This window comes from Nematostella vectensis, chromosome 2 (assembly GCF_932526225.1).
Source record: "Nematostella vectensis chromosome 2, jaNemVect1.1, whole genome shotgun sequence".
Classification (NCBI taxonomy): Eukaryota; Metazoa; Cnidaria; class Anthozoa; order Actiniaria; family Edwardsiidae; genus Nematostella; species Nematostella vectensis.
In genome coordinates, this window is record NC_064035.1 from 20,145,785 (window position 1) to 20,171,810 (window position 26,026).

The 26,026-nt window shown below is 42.0% G+C and overlaps 3 protein-coding genes and 2 long non-coding RNA genes across 7 annotated transcripts; 2 read left to right on the forward strand and 3 right to left on the reverse strand.

Moving 5' to 3' along the window:
* Window positions 1-3,502: 3,502 nt before the first annotated feature.
* On the reverse strand, window positions 3,503-7,915 carry LOC116617741. 3 transcript variants are annotated; one of them, XR_007307003.1, is made up of 4 exons: window positions 7,200-7,915; window positions 6,939-6,987; window positions 5,768-5,795; window positions 3,503-5,660 (listed from the first exon to the last, which is right to left on the reverse strand). It is a non-coding gene; the product is annotated as an uncharacterized LOC116617741 (long non-coding RNA). The 3 variants fall into 3 exon arrangements; XR_007307004.1 differs by lacking the exon at window positions 6,939-6,987; XR_007307002.1 differs by having other exon boundaries at window positions 6,939-7,915.
* A 90-nt stretch (window positions 7,916-8,005) lies between these two features.
* Window positions 8,006-10,394, reverse strand: LOC125561006. Its single transcript, XR_007306999.1, has 3 exons — window positions 9,576-10,394; window positions 8,786-8,827; window positions 8,006-8,240 (listed from the first exon to the last, which is right to left on the reverse strand). It is a non-coding gene; the product is annotated as an uncharacterized LOC125561006 (long non-coding RNA).
* Window positions 10,395-13,221: 2,827 nt separating this feature from the next.
* Window positions 13,222-16,964, forward strand: LOC125560992 (NLR family CARD domain-containing protein 3-like). The gene has a single exon (XM_048723735.1). The coding sequence runs from the start codon at window positions 13,379-13,381 to the stop codon at window positions 16,778-16,780; it is 3,402 nt and encodes a 1,133-aa protein (XP_048579692.1). The 5' UTR covers window positions 13,222-13,378; the 3' UTR covers window positions 16,781-16,964.
* Window positions 16,965-19,212: 2,248 nt separating this feature from the next.
* LOC125560936 lies at window positions 19,213-20,198 on the forward strand. The gene is made up of 3 exons (XM_048723385.1): window positions 19,213-19,376; window positions 19,659-19,875; window positions 20,140-20,198. Exons 1-3 carry the CDS (start codon window positions 19,281-19,283, stop codon window positions 20,196-20,198), a joined length of 372 nt encoding a protein of 123 aa, XP_048579342.1. The 5' UTR covers window positions 19,213-19,280.
* Window positions 20,199-21,545: 1,347 nt separating this feature from the next.
* LOC125560937 lies at window positions 21,546-25,281 on the reverse strand. The gene is made up of 3 exons (XM_048723386.1): window positions 24,580-25,281; window positions 22,887-24,479; window positions 21,546-22,610 (listed from the first exon to the last, which is right to left on the reverse strand). Exons 1-3 carry the CDS (start codon window positions 25,279-25,281, stop codon window positions 21,546-21,548), a joined length of 3,360 nt encoding a protein of 1,119 aa, XP_048579343.1.
* Window positions 25,282-26,026: the final 745 nt, after the last annotated feature.

Genomic DNA, 26,026 nt, shown 5'->3' on the forward strand with positions numbered 1-26,026 from the left:
TGTTTAGAAAGCCGATAGTGATGCAGGATTTCAAGTTCAACATTCTCAATTCTGTCTAACATATTCACATTTTGTTAATCAAGTATGCAAGAAAATTTCTATTGTTCTGCGACGGATCATAATTTCCCGTCCATAGGATTTTCTTTTTGTACTAACATACAGGAAGAACATACGCGGTTACAGGCATGTAGCCAAAACTTTTAGCTTGGATTCGTTTACCCATTTAGATGACCATTTGCTCTTGGATATTTCGTCCCAGCTCGCAGTGGTACTAGTATATTTGTATATGAGCGGACATGCCGGTTGAGTCGGAGGGCTTCCAAATACTTTAACTAGATTTCTGGGGTGCATACCCCATAAACATTCTCGCGGTTCGTTTATTATGCTTGCGAAAAATGCAGGAGTTGAGGTCCCCAGGAGAAAAAAATCCCTCTTAAAACAGTGCACATGAAATAGGGAACGATTAGGCCAAAAAATATGTCATTTCTGGTCGCGATTCTACCTCGAGAGCACGCGGGCGGGTGATTTTTATCTATTTTGTTTAATTTGTTTATTTATTTCTAATAATAAAACCTGAATTTCACGTGGAGAAAAATGATTCATTCAATCAGAGGCACTATTGCGACACCAGCCCTCTCTTCTAAGCCAACCCTCTCTGATAAACTAGCCCTCTCAAATAAGCCATCCCTCTCTAATAAGCCAGCCCTCTCTGATAAACTAGCCCTCTCTAAAAAGCCAGCCCTTTCTGATAAGCCACACCTCTCTAATAAGTCACCCATCTCGAATAAGCCACCCTTCTCTAATAAGACACCCCTCTCTAATAAGCCACCCTTCTCTAATAAGCCACCCTCTCTAATAAGCCACCCCTCACTAATAAGCCACCCCTCTCTAATAAGCCACCCCTTTCTAATAAAAGTCACCCCTCTCTAATAAGCCACCCTTCTCTAGAGTCACCCCTCTCTAATAAAAGTCACCCCTCTTTAAAAGCCACCCCTCTCTAAAAGCCATCCCTCTCTAATAAGCCAGCCCCTCTAAAAGCCACCCCTCTCTAATAAGTCACCCCTATCTGATAAGCCACCCCTCTCTAATATGCCACCCCTCTCTAATAAGTCACCCCTATCTGATAAGCCACCCCTCTCTGATATGCCACCCCTCTCTAATAAGCCACCCCTCTCTAATAAGCAACCCTCTCTAATGAGCCACACCTCTCAAATAAGTCACCCCTCTCTAATAAGCCACCCCTCTCTAAAAGCCACTCCTCACTAATAGGTCAACCCTCTCTAATGAGCCAGCCCTCTCTGATAAACCACTATATAAATCACTATATTTCCCAAGTGATATGTTTGGAGTTGATATCCAATTTTACACGTGTAAAATTAGATACAATTGGATTGATTTTTTAAGGAATAATCGGAATATTTTTTGTGGCTGTAAAGACAGCAATGTAAAACTTGGGCAGCCAAACGAAATGTCCTATAAATGAGAAAAAGACCATTACGTTCCCAAGATTTTAAATAAAACGAGTCACAGTCACATTATAAACTGATGTCTTATTTCTTTTGTAAACAATGTTTTTTTAAAATCAGCAAATAACAAACTCATAAATATACAATTAGATGCAAATGTTCGGAATGAAATTAAGCGGGTCAAGGGGTGAGGGTGTGTTTGTTTTTTGGATGGGCGGACATCAGCATAAAAAAAAAGACTGTAGCGGATCTATTAAAAATTATACTAAGATTACTAATCCTGGTATTTGACAACAAAATGACCGTGAATTGCACAATTGTTAAATTAGCTAGAAAAAGGGCGATACGTCCCGACTAATCGGATGATGCGGCAAAAAAAAAGCGATTTCCAGCGTATAATTTCTTCCAAAATTTCAAAATGTATTGGTGCAGATTTGTCAATTCATAGCTTCATCATCCTTTTCATCAACGTTTTCAAACTGTTCAGGCTTCGTGCAATAAAGCCGAAAATAAAAATAGCCGACATAGACTACACGCCGCAGATGCTTTTTCTTAGTAAGCATTTTGTAACTTCCCTCGTCTTATCTATAACATAAGATATGACCTTTTAAAGATCTTCCAAGCCTTGTGCTCTGCTTGAACAGGTATTTCATAGTGAAATATTGCACTATAGTGAAGATCTCAAAACTTGCTGACATTTGTTACGTTTGCTGATATTTGTTACATTTGCTGACATTTGTTACATTTGCTGATATTTGTTACATGAAAATAGACATAGCCATACTCCACACGCCATTGTCATTTTGGAACGAGTTTGTCTTTCATGATCACACATCATATTACGCTGCCGAAATCTTTCAACGTGATTATAGTAAAAGATTCGATGGTATAAAACTGACTATTTTTTTTTCAATATTCCCAGTACGTGCTAATGGTTTACAAAAACGATATCCCGGTATTTTTAAGGCCACAAGCGTCCAAAATAGCTTAATCCAAAAAATATAGGGTTATAAACATTTCGCTGTATTGCTGTCTTTGTTGAAATAACATGCAGTTTCTAGCCGTGAGGCGACTCAATAGTCTCCTAGCGCGTTCTTCCAGGAGCTTCAAAATTATTCTTTAACAGTGTCTACTGCTCATTCTACCTAAATAATATTGAATATTGAATAGTACGGTAACTACAAAACTGTGCCACATTATTCCATGCTGAGGCCAGGAGGAAATACACCTTTTCATAGACTAGGTAATTAGTTGTCGTAGAAGGCAGTTGATAACATTAACTGCTATCCCTTAGAGTTTAAGGACCACGCCTTTTCTCTGCCGCATAGGTGTCAAAACTTATATTGGCCACACGTAGGATAGAATCCTGCTAGGGAGACCCCTATTCACCCCTCCCCCCCTTATGAGACAGGTTTGGCTTATTAGAGAGGGATGGCTCATCAGAGAGGGGTGGCTTATAAGAAAGGGGTGGCTTATTAGAAAGGGATGGCATATCAGAGATGGCTGGCTTATTAGAGAGGGATGGCTTATTAGAGAGGGATGGCTTATTAGAGAGGGGTGGCTTATTGTAGATGGGTGATTTATTAGAGAGGGCTGGCTTATTAAAGGGGTGACTTGTTAGATAGTGATGGCTTATTAGAGGGGTGACTTATTGGAGAGGACTGGCTTGTCTCATAAGGTTGGCTTAATAGAGAGGGTGGCTTATTAAATAATGCACTCTATGCAGCCTAACAGAAGGTGCACACTGGTATGTAAATAATGTAATACTAGAAATTTTGCCAAGGGGTGGGTTAATAGAGTCGTGGCTTGCTAGAAAGGGATTGCTTATCAGAGGGGCAGCTTATTAGAGAGCTATGTTTTTTTAAAGATGGCTTATTAAAGAGAGTTGGCAGAAAGGAAGGGCAGATCATTGAGAGGGGGGCATATTATAGAGGGGGGATTAAAGGGCAGCATATTACAGTAGGGGAATGTTGATTTGGTTAGTGAACAGCTGCTTTAGGAATATGTTTCATTGCCATTCAGAGACAATGGAGTCATCAAGGAAACATGTGATTTATTGAAAGATTATGCAAATAAATAGTTACATAACTACAACAGAACATTAAAAGCTATGATGTGACAAAGGTTGCTTCAGTAATCAAATTTGGAAATCCATCATGCCTGCTGAATAGATGGACAAAGGTAGTATAAGTCAAGTGTAACATACAAGTGAAAATCTCCTAGAGCTTGAAATAAAACAATGTAAAACATGTGAATTCTTCATGATCTCGATGTTATTTGTGAACCAATAATCTGAAACTTAGGCTCACACTGTCTTTATATGTGTCCTTAATTCCAATGGCACAGTTGAATTCAAAACTGGACTATTTGCTTGGTGCCGCCTTAGAGCTAAAGATGACAAAATCTCTGGTTCAATTTTGTTAACCTTGGCACCTTTGACATCGAATAACAAAATTTGACACTGCCTGAAATAAATAAAAAGGGAATTTAGTACAGGCTGAAGCTAGCTACTAATATGAAAAACATTTTCAGTCGCCTGGCCATACTAAAGCTTCAGCCAGGGTTGATATTCGTAATGTAAACAGACCCTTAGAAAAGGCAAATCTGAGGATATGCCAATTCACCGTATTGATTTTTATGAGGCAGAGAAAGATCAAATCAGGTTACTTAGGGGACTGTGTGATAATTGTAAGCTTATAGCTGCAATCTTACTGTACAACTTAGCCCAACTTAGATAGTGGAACTGATTGATTATCAATTGAATGTTTTACTCGCATTGCGTTCACTTGTTTATCAGTAGTAACCTTCAAATATATTTCCTATGAACTACTTGACCTGCTTAATTGTGGATATCTCCCCTAGCGTGGGCGAGAGAAAATCGGAGTGAGTGGCAGAGGGAGATTGTGGAGAGGAAGCGCCTGTCCTCAGGCTATTGCGTGATAAGCACTCCGCCAACTTAGGGAGGGGGGTGTAGGTAATCTCCGGCCCCCGAATGGTCTTTTGCGAGCACTTGCGGGCTTGCGAGCACCCCGTTTTTTTTGCGAGACCGAGCATTTTTATGCGGAAAAAAAAAATGCGCCAGCATGCGAGCACGGCAGTAAAAATTGCGGGAGCATGCGAGCATTAGCCGAAAACTGCGAGCACATCGAAATTTCGGGGGACCATTCGGGGGCCCTTAATCTTGACCTTGTAAACGACAGCGTAGATAAGAGAGTGCTCATTAAATACACTAAATTTATTAATTAAATACACTAAATTTACTGATATGATCTAGTTTGTAGCACAAATACAGATTAAATATTAAACAAATATATAAACCATAAAATAGATACTTCCAGCTTATCAGTATCTAACAGTTAGGTTTGCCGATGGTAACAAATGGAATAAACGTAAACAGTGGTGGAGCATGCAAATGCACAAAACGATTTACATATAATGGTTTATAGGTTGGACATTATCCCTTTTATACGGAAAAATATTCTTAACAAATACGGATAAGTAAAGTATATACAAATGTAACTTTTGAGGGGGGAGGAGGATTTTGAATAAAAAAATGAAAATTTTGAGGTTCTGAAATAGGGGGGGGGGGGGGGGGGGCACCGAAAAAAAATGTTTGCAATGAATGGGGAGTCTCTGTTTCGTGAGTTAAAATCTTCCCTCCCCCCCGGTGTATTTAATGAACTGACATCAATATCAGGGACCTTTTGACTCTTTCTACTACAACACAAGGACTTGATGATAATGAGATAAGCTACATTTTAAACTACATTACTGCAAACCCTAGCAAGCTCATTTTGTGTTTAGATGGTGTTGATGAGTTTTCATCTAGATCAAATATTTCTCAAAGTGAAGATTTGGATTTAAGAAGCACAGATGGGAAAATGGCTCCACATATACTTTTTCGTGAGATATGGTCTAGAAAACTCCTATGCGAAGCAACAGTTATAACAACAACACGTCCAACTGCTGTTGAATGTCTGAGGGAACTTCCTGAAGACTGTTTGAATAGAACTGTTGAGATTCTTGGATTCTCATTTGAACAAGTCAAAGACCAAGTCACCAAATTTGCAGAGAGACAACCAACCATATGGGAACACATACACCAGAATGCAAATCTACTTTCCCTCTGCTACATTCCAGTAGACTGCTTTATTATTTGTCATTGTCTTCTTCATAGTCCTGATCCTGTGCTGCCTGTAAAGATTACAGAGATTTACAGTATATTTGTGAAAATATTCTTCCACAAGCGAACTCGCAACAGAGAAGCGTATGGATGTTCAAAAATTGACCTGAAAACTTACATGTACAAACCCTTTGAAGACCTGAAACCTGAAAATAAAAACGTTTTTAAGCTTCTGGGAGAGCAAGCATTTAAAGGAATTAGAGATGGGAAATTGATATTCGAGTCTGTTAAGATAGATGCTGCATTATTGAATCGTGGGCTGCTTCACAGTTTACCTGAAATACCTTCAAATTCACTGGTGGAGCCCCCTAAACAACACTTTTGCTTCATTCACCTGGCAGTGCAGGAGTTTCTAGCAGCTAAACATGTGACAGACACATATTCGGAAGAAGATTTAAAGAGCTTTGTTGAGGACCATATCAATGATGGTGCATGGCAAATAGTCACACAGTTTGTGGCAGGGCTTTACAAGATCCATGAAGTCACATGCAGACTCCTTCCAGAAAGAGTGGCTGATCAAAAGGAGTGGCCAGTTGGAAAGGACAGAACACTTGCTGTGAATGTGTGCCACTGCTTATATGAATCAGCTAGTAAGATGGAGGCTAAAGCATTGGTGCAGGGTAAACTTGAAAGAATGGACTTAAATATAGTTGACTTTTCCCAATGTAGATTTGGACCCAGTTACATGTCTGCTGTTGTTAATGTATTGAAGCATGCACCTAACCTCAATACACTAATCATGTTAAATAATTATATTAATTCGTTTGGCTGTAAGGAAGTTCAAAAATTGTTGCAGAATTTTGGCAATAAACTTAACATCCAGCAGCATAGGAGATGAAGGAGCAAAGTACATAGGTGAGGCACTTGGAAATGAGAATTGTAAACTTACTCATTTGAACATGTGTGATAACAATATAGGAGATGAAGGAGCAAAGTACATATATGAGGCACTTAGACATAAGAATTGTAAACTTAATCATTTGAACATCATTGATAATAATATAAGAGATGAAGGAGAAAAGTACATAGGTAAGGCACTTAGACATGAGAATTGTAAACTTACTCAGTTGGATATGTGTGATAACAATATAGGAGATGAAGGAGCAAAGTACATAAATGAGGCACTTAGTTATGAGAATTGTAAACTTACTCAGTTGAACATCAGCAATAATAATATAGGAGATGAAGGAGCAAAGTACATAGGTGAGGCACTTAGACATGAGAATTGTAAACTTACTCGTTGATATTTGTAAAGTGTAAAAATAAGTAATCGGGTGGCATCTTATTACCTAGCTCGAATATTTTACGGTTGATCACCTCCTGTAATTGTCTTATATCCTAGAAGAAAGGTCACAATAAACTCTCATTGCTCTGTGATTTGTATTTATTCAGAAAAAGTGGTATTTCTAACGTCTGAGCAGTTCAGGGATTTCGCGATACTTGTATAGGCACCAAGTATATGTTATAATAAAATTGAGATATCATGTCATTATATGATTCTTGTCAAGAACTTCTACACGATTTGTGATAAATATTTACGATTTGGGGACCTCTCGGGTAGCTCTCGACGTCGCCTCTCGCTTACGTTGGCACCGGAATCTGTTTATGCTGCCATAGGTTCCTTTTAATTGCTCGTCGCCAATGTTGTAAACACAGTCAAACTTTGTTCATTTATGAAGTTTTTTATCCTATCAACATGCCCACTTGGACTATCGAATGTCAATCAACCAGAAGAATGCAGGAAAAGTGACGGTCTAGACTATGAAATCGATCTCATCATCCCTTACACTACACGCATCCTTACACTACATGCAAGAAACCACAATGGTGTTTTTCTTTATTTCTATAATTTTTTAATACAAATCAAAACGAAAGGCCCAAATTGTCGTGATCCTAAACCAGAAGAATAAATATACACCTAAAACTGGTACTCGATTCTGTCAAACCCTAGACCCAACACCCCCCTCCCCTCAAATCCAAGCCCCAACTTCCTTTTCGCTAATTTAAGAGTGGCACAGAGATAAACAACAAATACCTGTGTCTCTAGAAAACGACTACTTCGTCGACGACTTTAACAAAGACATTTGAGTCTACTTCAAAGAAGATGACGTTTGAATTAGGTCCTATAAAGAATTTACCTTCATGAATCTCTTGCACAGTATTATATTAAAACCACTTAAATTCGGCACCCAAAGAAATGAGACCCCTCCTCTGATGACAGCCCCCAAAAAGAACCCCCCCTAAATCGGCGCCTAAAAAAACGTACCCCCCCCCCCCTTTGTAATTAATGACCGCTCCGCTCCGAATTCTTCAGAAGTCTTATTAAAGACGAAAATTTGGTCTAATACCATTTTTGGTGTATTGTCTTTAATCTTTAAAATAAGATTACATAAGTAAAAAAAAAACATTGTTATTTTTATTTGCCAGTGTTAGTCTAAGCCTCCTCTTGCAAAAAGGACTCATCCACTTGTTGAATAATGTTGTCGATGAATTTTTACATCTCCTATAACTTGTTGTAAATAGTCTTTTTACATCTTCTATTATCTGTAAATGGCCATGCTGTTGCGGCTACCCTGCCAATTGTGGCGAAGCTAATAAAAAAAAAAAATAAACCTTGTGATTCAAATTACCATTATTATTATGATCGAGGAATTATAGGAATGTCAAGGAGAAGCTACTGTAATGATTCGAATAAGCGCTCGGGGCGCTCAAGGGCGGAAAGTTTATTTATGGAGGGGGGGAGCGTTTGCAGAATACCCGTCCACGATTTTAAGCCCCTTCTTATACGAGCCGGGTCCGCGGTGCTGTAATCAAGATATGAATAATAAAAAAATACAAACTCAAAAAGTCAGAGAGAACCCAGCATGTAAATGCTATACGGGAACGCTAAGATCCAACTGATATTTTAATTAAGGTACCGGAAAGGCGATGAGAAAGACAGTTAACAATCAAGCTTAACCTTAAAGCCAGCTAGGGAATAAATAAAAAAAAGCTTAGGACCTCAGTTATAATTAAAAAATATACATTTTTATTAAAAAAACATACATAGCAAAAACATGTTACAGAAAAAAGATGAAAGAAGTTGAAAGATGACTTTTATTTTGATGAATTAGAAATCAATACCTCCATAACCTACCTTAGTTTCCTTTCCTTGCTAGTTTAAGGTCCAGAAAAAATGCTGCAAAAGTATTGAAAAAAGCACATTGGAATTGCTGAAATGGTGGTGCCTGCTAGAGCGCGGCAGTAATACTTAACTCATAATCACAACTTGTCGCTTGGCCTCTATATTAAACTTTAAGGAGCGAGTCACACATTCACACTTTTCTCATTTAACTGGTGATGACTTGACAAGTTTTGTTAAAAGAACCACCGAACCGATTGTTCAACCTCTCCCAGTCCATTTAAAAGGATTTTGAATGGCTCAAAAGACAAAATTTAATTTTACTTGGAAATAGCATAAGATCATTTTCCAAAATGAAAGGTGGCCGAGTTATTACTTTTCAGATAAGTACTTTGGGTAATTGTTATGAAAGTCGGGTTTTCGCAAGAAAAGGATCATAAAGTTTTTATTTGGTAAACAAGAGCAAACATCCATAGGGATTTTTTATCAGTTTGTTCATTTTCGCAATTACATATTTTAAATTTTGAATAAATATAGAGATTTCTTCGTAGCTAGGACTATAAAGAATTGAGGTGTTATAATACATTATATTTCGGTGTATAGCCATTCACGCATTTACAACAATTAAGCAGAAAATAAAAATATTCGCCTTACAATGAATTCTTGTCTTTTAGAAAAAGGTGTTCAGCAAGCCTAGCCCTGTTACCAATGGCACCTTCCATTATGGCTAAAGTCAAATAAATTAAATGGCAAATTCTCATCTCACATACAACTTTGACGTTAGCTTTTAGTCATTAAAACTCACCCATAAATATAGGACGAGGCCTTTAATAGACGAAAGATGCAAATTTCAACAGCAGATCGCAGACGGGATTCAACTGGAAATCAATTTAGGTGTAACATCGCTGTTCAAAATATCGTCAGGAATGTGTACTCGGCTCCCGTAAAAAGTTAGACTATAATGAAACAAGTTTGCGATAAAACAAAATTAGCCGTGTTTTCTTTTTCGTGTTTTGTTCATATTTTTTCTTCCGGAATACCAACTGTGCGGGGGAATGTTTCGTCAAAGAGAATTTGTTTAGATTCATCAACCTTCCATCACACGCAAGCCAGTCACAGCTTAGGAACTTTTCCCAAAAACTCAAGAAACACAGATACTTTGACTTTTAAGGAACACAAGAAAATATGGTCTTGACAAACTTTACAACGGCCGTGAAATAAGCCTTTCAATGGAATAGTAATTGTCTAATTATTATTTTTTTAACTGGGAAAGTAAAAATGGAGATCCAGTAGAGAAAGACCCCCCATTGTCACAAGAAATGAGATATGAGGAGTCACAAAGTTGCGGCCAACGTAGTTTTACATTTACATGAATAAAAATATAAACTTAACGAGTTTAAAAACAAAATAACACAAATCACCGAGACGTGATGTAAGCTAAAACACTGGAAAATTATCAACGATTTATCACTATTGTTGGCTCATCTCCATCACGATGTTTCCAAGCGAATTTTACATCCACCCTGGGGAGCGGGAATATCTCCACAATAGCATTTCTAGTTCGTTAACCAAAACGAGAGGCAAAACAGCAGAAGAAAAAGAAATGAGAAAATCTAAACAATCTGTGTTAATTGAGATGATACATCTAACGTATAACAACACGGTATGACAAACCACGCTATAACAACATTCTAGAGAAGAAAATCGGAAAAAAAATCTTACCTAAGAAGGATGACTTATCTTTGTTAAAGACCCTGTCTGATATCATGGAGTCTTCTAGAGCAATCCCCACTCTTTTATGGCTGTGAGAATCACTAATCGGTACTCTGCAAAGATGGGGACGGGTGAAGAGGGTGCTAATGGAATAATTGTGCTCGCTCACCTCCAATTTACGGGTTATTAGTGTTTAAATCTAGAAGCGCTTGGGACGGAACCATAGAAAAAAAAACACCTGGGTAAGGAAGACGGTGTTCTTTAATCACTACCAAATAGAATAGCGAATACTATGGAAGTTGTTTATGAACTGATTGGAAGTATGTCTCATGTAAGTGGATAAAAAAAATCGGACCTCGGATCCTGAAGCGTGGATCCCAGAGAGGTGAGACCGCGTACCGAAACGTTGAACCGGGATCCCTAGATACCAGGGATTTAATAGCATTGACCTACCTTGAACTTGTTGCTGGCTGTATGTCGTCATTCTTAAAGAATTTGACTATCTGTCTGGTCATTAACAATACTCAATGGCGAAAAGCTTCACTGGACACCAAATACTCGAACAATAGTTGTTGTCGCTTACGGGAGATTAATACAAGGCTGAAAGCTATCGTGACAATAAGGATTTTATTTGTTTGGTTTATTGCATGGTTTATTGAAAACTATAAATGTAAACAAAACAAACTTGTAATAGTTGACTCGTGAATATATGTACATGCTCGAAGATCCAGCGTACATTGCGGGCGCTCCCAAAGGTCATCCCCGCGTACTTTGCGGGGCTTAGAGCGCCCGCAAAGTACGCTGGATCTTCGAGTATGATATATGTACGATTGTTATGGAACCATGCTTTTTCGGTCTGAATCGGGAATTCGTGCCAAGACGCAGGGGCAGACAGGAAACAGATTCCAACCCCCCATCTATTTTAATTTTTTTACAGCCCTTCAAGGTAAACATCGCTGTACCTAGTAACAGCGGTATCCAAATTTTCTAACAGTGCTTTGCGGTCAAAACTCTATTTAGTCTTGTTTGCTTTGTCTATGTGAGAAAATAAAGTTTAATAAATTAATCACCATATCTCTCTAAATGCTGTGTTTTCTGAAACCAAATTGATTCCAAAGTTGTTTACATCCGGGTCTGTCTCTGTGGGAAAGGCGTGTTGACTGACCGTCTCTTCGTGGATGTCAACCTCGTCCCCACGGTCTCCTGGGTATTTTTCAATATGGTGTCCAGCTGAAAATTACCAAGAAGACCCTGGGGGCGAGCTTGCGTGGATGTTTGAGTGGATTTCCAGAATGCTTCGCAAACTGTAATGGCATGAGATGGTTAAATTTTGCATTCGTGTTGTTCGATGTTGTCTCAATATAATATTCAATGTTATTTCAATGCATTTTGCATTTGTGTTCTTAAAAATGATCGACTTGATCTCTAGCTACCAAAAAAATGTCGCGTTTTTCAATAGATCAGCAGAATCATGTATGCTCAAAAACTACGTTCTCGAAACCGTCAATAATTTAATTTGAAGCAAAAAATAAAATCCAAAGAAAATCAACCGTTTTTAGTCGATCACAGTGTCAACTGTCCTTAAACCTCAGCCTAGTCCCAGGCGTTCTTACCGGGTTTCCTGTGCTCAGAGATAAACCGTGAGGTAGCCTACACAAAATGGTCTGATAAAAGCCTTTATACAATCACCTGATCTGTTAAAGCTAAGGGCAAAGACAAGGGCAACTTGGGATATACTGGAGTGATTTCTAAGGGTAAATTTAGTGGCAACAATGAAAATAAAATACAAATTCAGTGATTAGTTTATGTTAGCCTCAAGTAGTACATCATGCATTGATCACACTTGCATACCCAGGTGTTGGTTGAGTCTGAAGCATCCAGCCCCTACCCTCACCCCTAGCTATGTGCCAGACTTGAGAACAATCATAAGCTCAAACATTGGTTTATATCAAAAGCAAAATGGTTCAAATTTCCAGATCAAGAACTTGGACTATTTGTGTACCTTCAGAAGACTTATCCAAACTTTTTGAGTAAAAAATATCAAATAGTTTTATTTTTTTTCAGACCAAAGGTTGTTCCCTTTGAAAGAAGCTGGGCTGCCATTTAAAAGGCTTCAAATACTAACACTCCATTGCTAAAACAACACCCGGATAAGATTATCAACTAGCTATTGAGGACAAACTGAGCATTCCGAAAAACAATTACAGTTAAAAACAAAACAACAAAAGCTGCAGTGTTTCTATTTATCATCGCCAACAAACAAAAAGTTTAAGTATAAAATCTGAAACTAAATTTGACATTGAAACAGCTAAAATAAGTCATTACCAAGAGTGTCAGTTCGTTCTGAACACCTCTGGGAAATTATCAAAGATGACCAATATGTGTGCGGTTATGCGTGGAACAAACTCCTCCAAACATCTCATCGAATCTTCGAGGCAAAACAGCCAAGCCAACCCATAAAATAAAAGCGTCTTTGAACGTATTCCTCCGTTTGCTACTTTTACATAACATAAGGTTGATTTTCCTGCAGCATATCCGCTATTCTCTGGTCGCCATTTTGTATTTGGCGAATTTCACTAGGCGTTCGGGGAGATGGTTTCCTGTGACGTCACAACTCTTACCATCCACAGGAAACCCGATAACAGTTGTATTTGCCATCGCTCCGAGCATTTACTTTACTTTACAAGTATATTTTACTCTATCAAATTTTGAGATGCCCCCTATTTCATTTCTAGTACACAGTAAACATCAATGGAAAAGGTGGGAGGCCTGTGGTCTCATTAATTCATTGATCATCCGCTGGAATTAAAGAAGTCGTCGTGGGCGCGAGCTCCGTCTACGCCCCTGAGATATTTCCCAACGCAATTCAACGTTAAACTCAAGTGCAGCCAAAAAATGGAGCAGTGTCTTCACTTATTGGAACCAGAAACTCTGACTTGGTACAGCTATGTTGCGGGTTTTGCATGGTTTGTAGTATTTGTCGTGTTTATCGGCCCCACTTCGGATTTTTATGAGAACGAATCCCGCGTGGATTTCAAATGCAAGACAGAATCATTGAAAGATAATGCTTGGATTACTAAACAATGCTTTGGAAATTACGAAAAGGACTACATGAAAATCATCCCTCTATTCGTGTTTGTACTGATCAACTTTTTCGTTATCCTCCTTGTGTTTGTGATCTACTCGTGTTTTACAAAGAGGAGAGTCGAGAGGATTAAAAACCACGAAACAAATGATGCCGAACTCCAGCCACTTCAGCCAACCCAGCCAGAGAACAAAACCAAATTAGTTTGGTCCTACATTGGTCAACTCACCGCAAGAATTCTATTGGGAATAATATTTATGGTGTCACAAACTGGGTATTTTTACCCTTATGGCTTTCCGTCGAACTTTGAATGCAGATCTATCAAACGGCAAAGGAATTCCACTGCTGTCGTTTTCGCCAACATAACGTATGATTGTTATAACCAGGCGGCGAGTAAGAAAAAACATTGGGTAATGGGGTTATTGGTGGTAAATGGAGTTTTTGCTTTCGTTGCCTTCGTAGAATTTCTGTGGGTGTTATACACGGTTAAAAGAAGGAGAGCTTGTTTCAATGATTTGCAATTTTATCAAAATTTCTTAGGAGGGTCCAATAAGCAACAACTTGAATTATCGAATATCATCAGCAAAATGAAAAAGAACTTCTTGGAACACACAAAGAGTCTTCCTGATCTCAGAGCACCATTTCGTTCTAATCCTGGGGAAGGCCCTCAGCCACACGACCTGGATACAGATAAGATTTATGTGAATGTCACAATCCATGAGAACAGAGCAACAATGGACTTCCCCCATGAAAGATCTGAACAATTGAAAGTGTACCCACCAAAACGTGTTAATGACACTTGTGAGCTAACACAGATAGCAGATATAATCGATGCTGAACACAAAAATGTGCTTGTTGTTGGCCGACCTGGCATTGGAAAGACAATGATGTGCACCAGGCTCCTGCGATTGTGGGCTGAAAGCAAGTCCAGGGATGAGGTAGCTTTGTCTATTGCTTTTCGGAATGTTTCCTCTACTTCTGACATCAATATCAGGGACCTTTTGACTCTTTCTACTACAACACAAGGGCTTGATGATAATGAGATAAGCTACATTTTAAACTACATTACTCTAAACCCAAGCAAGCTCATTTTGTATTTAGATGGTGTTGATGAATTTTCATCTAGATCAAATATTTCTCAAAGTGAAGATTCAGAATTAATAAGCACAGATGGGAAAATGGCTCCACATATACTTTTTCGTAAGATATGGTCTAGAAAACTCCTACGCAAAGCAACAGTTATAACAACAACACGTCCAACTGCTGTTGAATGTCTGAGGAACCTTCCTAGAAACTGTTTGAATAGAACTGTTGAGATTCTTGGATTCTCATTTGAACAAGTCAAAGACTATGTCACCAAATTTGCAGAGAGCCAACCAACCATATGGGAACACATACAACAGAATGCAAATCTACATTCCCTCTGCTACATTCCAGTAAACTGCTTTATTATTTGTCATTGTCTTCTTCAAATTCTTCTTCAAGTTTCAACTAGTTCTGATCATTTGCTGCCTGTAAAGATTACAGAGATTTACAGTATGTTTCTGAAAATATTCTTCCACATGCGAAATAACAACAAAGCGTATTTATGTTCAAAATGTGACCTGGGAAAGTACATGTACAAACCCTTTAAAGACCTGAAACCTGAAAATGAAGACGTTTTCAAGCCTCTTGGAAAGCTAGCATTTGAAGGAATTAGAGATAGGAAATTGATATTCGAGTCTGATAAGATAGATGCTGCATTATTGAATTGTGGGCTGCTTCACAGTTTACCTAAAATACGTTCAAATTCACTGGTGGAGCCCTCTAAACAATACTTTTGCTTTATTCACCTGACACTGCAGGAGTTTCTAGCAGCTAAGCATGTGACAGACACATATTCGGAAGAAGATTTAAAGAGCTTTGTTGAGAACCATATCAATGACGGTGCATGGCAAATAGTCACACGGTTTGTGGCAGGGCTTTCCAATACCCATGAAGTCACATGCAGACTCCTTCCAGAAAGAGTGACTGATCAAAAGGAGTGGCCAGTTGCAGAAGACACAACACTTGCTGTGGATGTGTGCCACTGCTTATATGAATCAGCTAGTGAGATGGAGGCTAAAGCATTGCTGCAGGGTAAACTTGAAAGAATGGACTTAAATATAGTTGACTTTTCCCAATGTGGACTTGGACCCGCTGACATGTCTGCTGTTGTGAATGTATTGAAGCATGCGCCTTACCTCAATACACTATTAATGCCCAATAATAATATTGGTTTGATTAGCTGTAAGGAAGTTCTAACATTGTTGCAGAATTTTGGCAACAAACTTACTAAATTGTACCTCACAGTCAACAGCATAGGAGATGAAGGAGCAAAGTACATAGGTGAGGCACTTAGACATGAGAATTGTAAACTTACTAAGTTGAACATCAGCAATAATAATATAGGAGATGAAGGAGCAAAGTACATAGGTGAGGCACTTGGACATGAGAATTGTAAACTTACTAAGTTGAACATCAGCAATAATAATATAGGAGATAAAGGAGCAAAGTACATAGGTGAGGCACTTGCAAATGAGAGTTGTAAACTTACTCAGTTGGACATCAGCTTTACTAATATAGGAGTTGGAGGAGTAAAGTACATAGGTGAGGCACTTGCACATGAGAATTGTAAACTTACTCATTTGAACATGAGAAGAAACAATATAGGAGATGAAGGAGCAAAGTACATAGGTGAGGCACTTGGACATGAGAATTGTAAACTTACTAAGTTGAATATCAGCAAAACTAATATAGGAGATGAAGGAGCAAAGTACATAGGTGAGGCACTTGGACATGAGAATTGTAAACTTACTAAGTGGGACATGTGTGGTAACAATATAGGAGATGAAGGAGCAAAGTACATAGGTGAGGCACTTAGTCATGAGAATTGTAAACTTACTCAGTTGTACATCGGCCTTAATAATATAGGAGGTGAAGGAGCAAAGTACATAGGTGAGGCACTTAGTCATGAGAATTGTAAACTTACTCAGTTGTACATCGGCTTTAATAATATAGGAGATGAAGGAGCAAAGTACATAGGTGAGGCACTTAGACATGAGAATTGTAAACTTACTCAGTTGTTTATCGGCTTTAATAATATAGGAGATGAAGGAGCAAAGTACATAGGTGAGGCATCTAGACATAAGAATTGTAAAATTACTAAATTGAACATTGTGATAACCATATAGGAGATGAATGAGCAAAGTACATAGGTGAGGCCCTGAAACACAGAGTTGTACTATACACCACATTTTAATGATTTTGTACACATAACATTGCTTCATTTGTTACATATTTTTCCTTTTTATATAGTTTCACCGTATAGAGATTGGTATTTTATTACGTTATAATAAAATTTCAATTGAGGCGTTATTTATGTTATTATATGATTCTTGTCAAGAACTTCTACACGATTTGTGATAAATATTTACGATTTGGGGACCTCGGGTAGCTCTCGACATCGCCTCTCGCTCACGTTGGCACCGGAATCTGTTTATGCTGCCATAGGTTCCTTTATCGCTCGTCGCCAATGTTATAAACACAGTCAAACTTTGTTCATTGGACTATCGAATGTCAATCAACCAGAAGAATACAGGAAGTGACGGTCTAGACTATGTAATCAATCTCGACGTCGCCTCTCGCTTCATTGGCACCGGAATCTGTTTATGCTGCCATAGGTTCCTTTATCGCTCGTCGTCAATGTTATAAACACAGTCAAACTTTGCTAATTGGACTATCGAATGTCAATCAACCAGAAGAATACAGGAAGTGACGGTCTAGACTATTTTATTGGTCTCGACGTCGCCTCTCGCTTACGTTGTCACCGGAATCTGTTTATGCTGCCATAGGTTCCTTAATCGCTCGTCGCCAATGTTAAAAACACAGTCAAACTTTGTTCATTGGACTATCGAATGTCAATCAACCAGAAGAATACAGGAAGTGACGGTGTAGACTATGTAATCGATCTCGACGGCGCCTCTCGCTTACGTTGGCACCGGAATCTGTTTATGCTGCCATAGGTTCCTTTATCGCTCGTCGCCAATGTTATAAACACAGTCAAACTTTGCTCATTGGACTATCGAATGTCAATCAACCAGAAGAATACAGGAAGTGACTCTCTAGACTATGTAATCAATCTCGACGTCGCCTCTCGCTTACGTTGACACCGGAATCTGTTTATGCTGCCATAGGTTCCTTAATCGCTCGTCGCCAATGTTATAAACACAGTCAAACTTTGTTCATTGGACTATCGAATGTCAATCAACCAGAAGAATACAGGAAGTGACGGTCTAGATTATGTAATCGATCTCGAAATCGCCTCTCGCTTACGTTGGCACCGGAATCTGTTTCTGCTGCCATAGGTTCCTTTATCGCTCGTCGCCAATGTTATAAACACAGTCAAACTTTGTTCATTGGACTATCGAATGTCAATCAACCAGAAGAATACAGGAAGTGACGGTCTAGACTATGTAATCGATCTCGACGGCGCCTCTCGCTTACGTTGGCACCGGAATCTGTTTATGCTGGGGGGGGGGGGGGGGGGACCAGGGGGTTTCAGAGAAACTAGTGGGAGGCGCAGATCGCCCCTTCGGGCCTCCCAGCCCCGTCTCCCGTCTTAGGCCTGGGAGGTGCGAATCCCCCCTCCGAGCCCCCCAGCCACGTCTTTATATATCAAGCGTATAAAATTTCACGTACATGAATAATTAGGGCAATCGTTCATGTAGGCCGGGCGCGTTTCACGTACATGAATAATTAGGGCAATTGTTCATGTAGGCCGGGCGCGTTTCACGTACATGAATAATTAATTAGGGCTGTAGGCCGGGCGCGCGCGTACATGAATATTTAAGGCTGCAGGCCGGGCGCGTTTCGCGTACATGAATAATTAGGGCTGCAGGCCGGGCGCGTTTCGCGTACATGAATAATTAATTAGGGCTGTAGGCCGGGCGCGTTTCGCGTACACGAATAATTAATTAGGGCTTCAGGCCGGGCGCGCGCGTACATGAATAATTAATTAGGGCTCCAGGCCGGGCGCGTTTCACGTACATGAATAATTAATTAGGGCTGCAAGCCGGGCGCGCGCGTACATGAATAATTAGGGCGTGTAGGCCGGGCGCGTTTCACGTACATGAATAATTAGGGTGTAGGCTTTTTGGGGTAATTGAGCTTGGTACTTCATGACATACGTTTTTAAGGACTTTGTGACTCGCACCCTAATAAATGAAGCTGTTATGAAGTATCAAGGCTATATTTTTCCAATGATGCAGTTCGAACCCCCAAGGACTTGCAATTAGACATCCGTCTGTCCTGTGGTATACCGAGCGTTCGAAGGATAAAGTGCGGAAAAGATTATTGCGGGTGGCTAAAGATCGGCCACGCAAACACGTGCGGCCGGAGGTGCATGGACACCTACTGCAAGGTGCACCTCCAAAGGCTCCGTAAGGGCAGCCCCCTCCCCGTGCCGTGCAGGGTCTGCGGCATAGGGACTCAGTCGGAGGCGCGGTTGTGTCGCCCCTGCGGAGCGAATCGTGAAGGCCAGAGGATGCGTGGCATCGAGAGGCGCGCTCGGGAATGGTTCGCACTTGTCCTGTCTGACATCGCTGCCCGCAGTACGGTCAATTAGAGACTGGGTGGCGCAGGGCATACCCAAACGCTCAGTTAGAGACTGGGTGGCACAAGGTGTGCCCAAACATGGAGGCTTACATAGAAGAGGTTCTCGGTTGCATGCATGACAAAGAGGCGCCCACCGTACTGGCAGGGCTGGTCCAGAACATCCTGGACGAGGACATCCCCGGCGATGTCAAACACAGGCTGCTTAAGCCGCTCGTACCGGAGAAAGTGTGGACAGAGGAAGTCGACCCTTTGCTGCCGGGACGGCGGCAAGAGGGAACAGAGGGCTTAGACCCCGAGGAGTACTATTCTCTCTTCGTCGGCGGCGCCCATCTTCGGTTCCCAAGCGTGGATGCCACTCTTCGGGGCCAAGACATAAACGCCAGTGTTTACCAGGAGATTCTCGATAGCGTGCCTGACAAAGAGGCTCCCGCCGTACCGGCGGGGCTGGTTCAGAACATCCCCGACGATGTCAAACACAAGCTGCTTAAGCCGCTCGTACCGGAGAAAGTGTGGACGGAGGAAGTCGACCCTTTGCTGCCGGGACGGCAGCAAGAGGGCCCAGAGGGCTTAGACCCCGAGGAGTACTATTCTCTCTTCGTCAGCGGCGCCCATCTTCGGGGCCAAGACATAAGCGCCAGTGTTTACCAGGAGATACGAGATCTTGGTGGAACAGGTGTCATTTCTCTAAAGCCGGTTGTGCGGGGGCCTGATATTAGTGACGACGGCTCGGTGTGGTGGGTCTCGCACGAGCGAGAGTCTCTGCGGGCGAACGCAGTGCTTCCGCTGGTGCTCGAGATGGTAGACCCCTGTGCCGGATCACCCCTCACACGAGAGTATACATCAAAGAGATACCAAAATTTATTTTAAGCGAGTCCTTTTCGTACAATAATCCTTGGATTTAAACTTTAACTCGGTAAAACCAAAAAACAAACAACAGGTGCATTACAATTGCGGTCTCCATCCTACATAAAGAACATTAAATCAGGGAAATACTAGGTAAATACTCACACTTTGGTCCCTTTAACAACACAAAATACCTTCGTGGTCGGGCGCCGCCATTACTCTCCCTCGCGAAACCGCTGACCGTCTATTATGCAATCGCGCGATACACTCATTATTTCCGGTTCCGGTACACCGGAAGGGGGGCACGTCGCTGCGATTGCGACATTAATGACTACTTATGTATTATAACGAATGTGAATGTCACTGAATGTCTCTGAAACGCAATAAAGGTATATCAAACAAAATCAATGTCCTTCTTGTATTGCTCTTCAGCTTGCTCAACATCGTAGTCTACTGGCACTAACAGCGCGAGTCGATGAACGCTTCTAGATACTACAATGTCTCTTGCGCCATTGTATTTCCGCACATTCTCGCCAACTTTGTATGTCTTGTACCTGATCTTGACCTGTCTTACTTTGCCATCACTTCCCGGAAACGCTTCCTTTACTTCGGCGAGTCGATACTCTCCGCGTAGCATGTTCTTATCGGCAACAATCACTATATCTCCAGGCTTGAGGTTGCGATGGCAGGTGTGCCACTTCCGTTGTACTAACAGAGTTGGTGCATAAAGCTCCGTCCATTTCGTCCAGAATGCATCGGTTATCGACTGGACGAGGTGGTAGCGTGTAGTTATACGCCCTGTTCCGCGAGGTTGCCATCCCAGCGGATTGACGGCAGTAGCGCGACCAAGAAGTAAAATATTGGGCGTTAAAACGTTCACTTCCGAATCAGCATTTGGAAAGTTACCGATGGGTCGTTCATTCAACAGGTTGGTCACCTCGCTGCTCAGCGTCTGGAACTCGGGGACTGATAATCTCTGATCATTCACTGCGAAGTGGATGGCGCGCTTTGCACTCTTTACTAATGCTTCTACCGCTCCTTGATTCCACGGGCTGTCTGCTGGTCCAAACACCCAACTCAGACCTTAATCTGCCGCCGCCTTTTGAAGTGCCTCTCGGTCTATATTCTCCCAGTGCTCTTTCAACTCACGATCTGCTCCAATCAATTGCGGGCCGGGATCACTGTAGATCATCTCTGGCCAACCACGCATGCTTGCGAATCTGCTCAAGGCCATGAGAAATGAGCTCGTGTCGTATCCACTGCCTCAATGTGAACTGCTCTCATTGTGAGGTCTGTGAAGATGACACCATACGCCTTTCCACTTGTCCGCCTCTGCACTTCTCCTCGTACTGTGTAGGGTCCAAACAGATCGAGCATCACACTGTTGAACGCAGGTGCCGGCCGGAGTCTCGCGTCTGGGAGTGGGCCCATCTCTTGCTCTAAAAGGGTTGCCTCGCGCAACTTGCATAACTGACAATTCTTCCTGACTGACATGGCGAGTTAACCTCCATGAGGGACCCAGTAGTACTGCCGGAATCTAGCAAGGGTTGCACCTCGTCCTCTATGTCCTGCACGATGAGCGCGTTCCATTAACAAGCGTGTCCCTCGGTGACTGGATGGAAGTAACCTGTGTAGTCTCGAGTCTGGAGTCATGGCATTGAAACTGTTCAAGCGCTTTCCAACTACCCAGAAACAATCTTCATCGAACGTAGGGTGTAGCCTCTGGTAACGACCACCTTTTCCACCCTTGCGACTAGACTTACTCATTTCACTCTGCAGCGACTTCTGAATGTCCTTGACTACAAAGTCTTCTGCTTCTTGCAGGTCTCGAGCAAGGATTTCTGAAGTTCTGCCTCCGGAGAACGATCTTTTCTTAGCGATACCTCGGAGTCTTGCAACAACCCATATGACACGATTGATGTCACTGTATCGCTTGTAGTCGATGAATGGACTATCTGTTTCTCTCCGCTTTGCGACATTCGCAACACTGACTTTCTTCTCTCCAGGAAGTGGATCTTCATGCTGTAAGCCGAACTTCAGTCCCCATTCTTCAATCGGTTTGGTGAGAATAGGGGGTCCTTTCCACCAGTCAGAGTCTTCGTGTAGATCCTTGGGTGAGCGGCCACGGGTAAGCCAGTCTGCGGTGTTGTCCTTTCCCGACATCCACGCCCAGCACGACATGTCGCCATCTGTTGCAGCCTGTATCTCACCAACTCTGACTCCTTCGTAGACCTTGAAGCGAGTGCTCGTCTTGTTTATCATATTCAGTACTGTCTCAGAGTCCACTAGTTGCAAAACTCTATCGAACTCCAAGCGCATTTCCTTCTCAATAACCTTGCGCCCTCTCTTGGATAGAACAGCTGCATTCAGTTCCATTTGGGGAGTGGAGAGCTTGGTCACAGGGGCGATTCGACTCTTAGCCATGATGCCTCCTTCTTGTAGCTGCCATCTGACATAAGCTGCAAAGCCATACGCCAAGTCGCTTCCGTCACTTAAGATGATCAGCCACGGCTTCTCCTCAGCATTGGGAGGACGAAGACATCTGTCGAGCTCTAGATGCTCGAGCTGGAAAAGATTGCTGAAAAAATCAGACCATCTACCTCGAAGATCATTTCAAAGTTGATCATCCCATCCGATGTCCCTTGCCCATGTCTCTTTCAGCAGCACCTTTCCAAACAACGTAAATGGGCAGATGAAACCCAAGGGGTCATAAATCTTCATTACTTGCCCCAGAACCATCCTCTTCGTAAGAACTGCAAGCAACGACCTCGGCAAATCGGATTGTTCGATATCAGCTTCGGTGTGTATCCCCTTCCTCTTCTTACTAAAATTCAAGCTGACCTTATAGACTAAGGTGTCTTTGACTGGTTGCCATCCTACACCGAGAACGCGCAGATTATCCTCAGTTCCTTTCAGCATGTCACGTGGATCCTTGGGAGACTTGACTTCACTATCATCCGTTAGCTGCAAGTCTTCACCCTTGCGAGCAAAGGGTTCGCCGCTGAACTGCCAGCACTTGATCTTGAATCCTCCTTTCGCGAGCATGGCTTCGGCTTCACTTGCAGTCTTCACTGCGTCCTCTTTACTTGGAAACGAATCTATAAAATCGTCCACATAACTTGACTTCTCTAGGAGCTCTGCTGCTTCTTGACTGTCTTCTCGGAAAAGATCAGCTGTCTTGTAAATAGCCTCTGTGCTGATAGCTGGCGCATGTGAGTCTCCCATGTTAACTCGCTCCATGACGTATACATCTGGGTCTCTGTCAGTCTGCAGATCTCGCCACAGAAATCGATGACAGTGCTGCTCTAGTGGTCTAAGCAAGACCGAGTTGAACATCTTCTTTATATCTCCCACCAGTGCAACTTGCTCCTCTCTCCATCGTAACAAGATTCCTAGTAAACTGTTCATATAGCCGTCGGGTCCCTTAGCAAGGTAAGAGTTCAAAGATGCTCCATGGCAGACCTGACTAGAATTGAACACAATCCTGACAGGCGTGGACTGAGACCGAGGATTACTAACCGCTAGATGGCAGATGTAGAATGCCGGTACGTTCCATCCTTCCTTCTCTTGATCAGAAAGCTTTCGAGCAACTCCTCTAGCCACAATATCCTCCATCTGTCTCTTGTACGTATCCGCCCACTGTTCGTCCTTGAGCAAGGTGTGCTCCGTTTTCTTGAGAGTTGCCAAAGCAATATCATAATTATCAGGCAACGTAGTTGGGTCTGTGAGCCATGGATAGCTGGTTATCCATTGCTGCTTGTTCTCATCGTACTGCAGATTATCCTGTATCATCTTCAACTCTTGTTCCTCTCTGAATGAGTATGTGTGACCAACTGTTGGACACTTGCCACAGCGACAACCACCACACCGAGGTGTGGTCTCAGTACCTAACTCTTCTCCATGAATGAAGGCATCACTATGATCCGACAACTTCTTGTCAACACGGGCGTTGTTTGTTGCTCCGAGTCGGCTGACTTGCTCCGCAGGCACCTCAGTCTTGACTGTGCATAGAGGCACAACTGGGCGAAACTGTTCGTGACAATCCAAGCGAACATGGAGTGTGTTAAACTTAATTCTGCACTCGTGTATGGTCTTCACAAGATTGACATCGTGCGTTGTCTCTTCCTTCAAATTTGCATGAGTACCTTGCAGACAGATCCCCAAGTCACCAGACATAACACTTAGGTGGTCTCCACTTCGTGCTTCTTCCTTCTTGGGGTGTAGGCCAAAGTAGTCGCACCCCAAAAGAACATCAACGCTGGAGGACTTCCTCTGTAGGGATTCTGGGTCATGCTCAGGAAACAGTTCTGCGACAGTGCGCATGTCCAGTTGGCTGACTGGACCCGTGATTCTATCAATACCGTACGCAATGATCTCAACCTTCTTACCCTTGACAGTTTTAAGGGAAAACGGATACTGTGCTGTGTTGTAGGTCTTTTGGACATTCCCCATTGTTGTAACATCCAGCGAATATTTTTTTAGCCTTATGAGTGATGTAAGTTGTGTCCGAACCACCGTCACAAAACACGGTCACCGTCGCTTTCTTACTATTTCCAGAAACATCAGCTTGTATTATAGGGTACAAGGACAGACTGTCTCCTGGAACAAGGCGTGTCCCATTTGTTGAAATGTGACTTTCCCCTTGTGCATGGGATTCGGCCTGAGTTTCTTTCTGCGCCTTACACAGCAAGACATGGTGGTCACCACTTTGACACTTGCTACAGAGCCGTGTGCTCGGGCACTTGCTCCTGAGATGGTCTGAAAAGCATTTGAAGCATGCATTCACTTGCTTTAAAACGTCCAGCTTGCCCCCTTTTCCGTATATGTCTAGCCTTTGAAACTCTTTACAATCTTGTGTCTTGTGCTTGATGGTGTCTTTGCGATGCGAAGGGTATGCACACTGGAAAAACTCTTTCTTCGACTTAGGGGTGCCTGCACCGTCACCAAGGTGGGTTTGCCCTCTACCACGCCCAATACTTTTTGCCCGTTTCGGGGGCAAATGCTGCTTCTCCGCCAAGCGAGCTACAGCTTCTCTTTCAGTCTCCAGGAACTTCATAAAATGGGAAAAGGGGTGGACTTTATCTTCAACTGACAAATTATGGTACTTTCTAATCCATTCTATCTTTGAATGCACAGGCAACAATTCACTAACAAAGTCAACATCTCTCATGGTCAGGACATCAACTTTCTTCATCTCTTCCAGTTGCGAATAAGCACATTCAACTACATCAATCATGTGTACAAGTCCCTTGTAGTCTCTGTCCTAGACTTGAGTTAACTTAATGATATCGTCAAGTGCTGTCTGGACACTAGCACTAGTGTCATCATAATATGCTTCAAGTTTCTTCCACATTATATCATATGTTTCTGGTTTCGTGACATACACCGACTTTATGCGTTCTTTCGCTTCCCCTTTAACAGACCGCTTAAGTTCGCTGGCTAGTGCAGCTTGATTGCTGTATGCATTCTCTGCTAGTTGTTTCCAAACAGACTTAAACTCCGGCCAATCTTTCCTTAACCCAGAGAAGATTGGGAGCGAAATCCTCTTTAAACTCACTTCAGAGTTCAAAGAGGTTCTAGTTCCAAAGGGATTATATCCCAGTGACCAGGGTTGATAATAAGTCTGCAATGGGGGTCGACGTGGGGTTTCATAAAAGCTAGGAATGCCATTTTTTGGATGGGTCACCGTTGGGTAGCCTGTGCTAGCTGGTGGGTAGCGTGGGGTGGCTGTTGGGTAGCCTGTGTTAGCTGATGGGTAGCCTGGGATAGCTGTTGGGTAACCTGTGTTAGCTGATGAGTAGCCTGGGATAGCTGTTGGGTAACCTGTGTTAGCTGATGAGTAGCCTGGTGTAAGGACACTGGACTGAGAAATCACTGGGATCCCTGTGGTAGGGAAACTTGAATGGGGAACATCTGGAGTTCCATTCTCTGTTGTAGGACTGTAGGACATTACTGGGGTCCTTGTGGTAAGGACATTGGAC

What these genes read in the sequence shown, in the direction of transcription:
- LOC125560936 (XM_048723385.1), top strand. Translation starts at nt 19,281, where the DNA reads ATGGAGGCTTACATAGAAGAGGTTCTCGGTTGCATGCATGACAAAGAG. An exon ending in AGAACATCCTGGACGAGGAC is followed by an intron (nt 19,377 to 19,658) that starts ATCCCCGGCGAT and finishes CTGGTTCAGAAC; the next exon opens with ATCCCCGACGATGTCAAACA. An exon ending in ACGAGATCTTGGTGGAACAG is followed by an intron (nt 19,876 to 20,139) that starts GTGTCATTTCTC and finishes AACAAACAACAG; the next exon opens with GTGCATTACAATTGCGGTCT.
- LOC125560937 (XM_048723386.1), bottom strand. Translation starts at nt 25,281, where the DNA reads ATGATTGATGTAGTTGAATGTGCTTATTCGCAACTGGAAGAGATGAAG. An exon ending in GAAATAGTAAGAAAGCGACG is followed by an intron (nt 24,480 to 24,579) that starts GTGACCGTGTTT and finishes AATGTCCAAAAG; the next exon opens with ACCTACAACACAGCACAGTA. An exon ending in AAGACACCTTAGTCTATAAG is followed by an intron (nt 22,611 to 22,886) that starts GTCAGCTTGAAT and finishes AATCTTTTCCAG; the next exon opens with CTCGAGCATCTAGAGCTCGA.
- LOC125560992 (XM_048723735.1), top strand. Translation starts at nt 13,379, where the DNA reads ATGGAGCAGTGTCTTCACTTATTGGAACCAGAAACTCTGACTTGGTAC.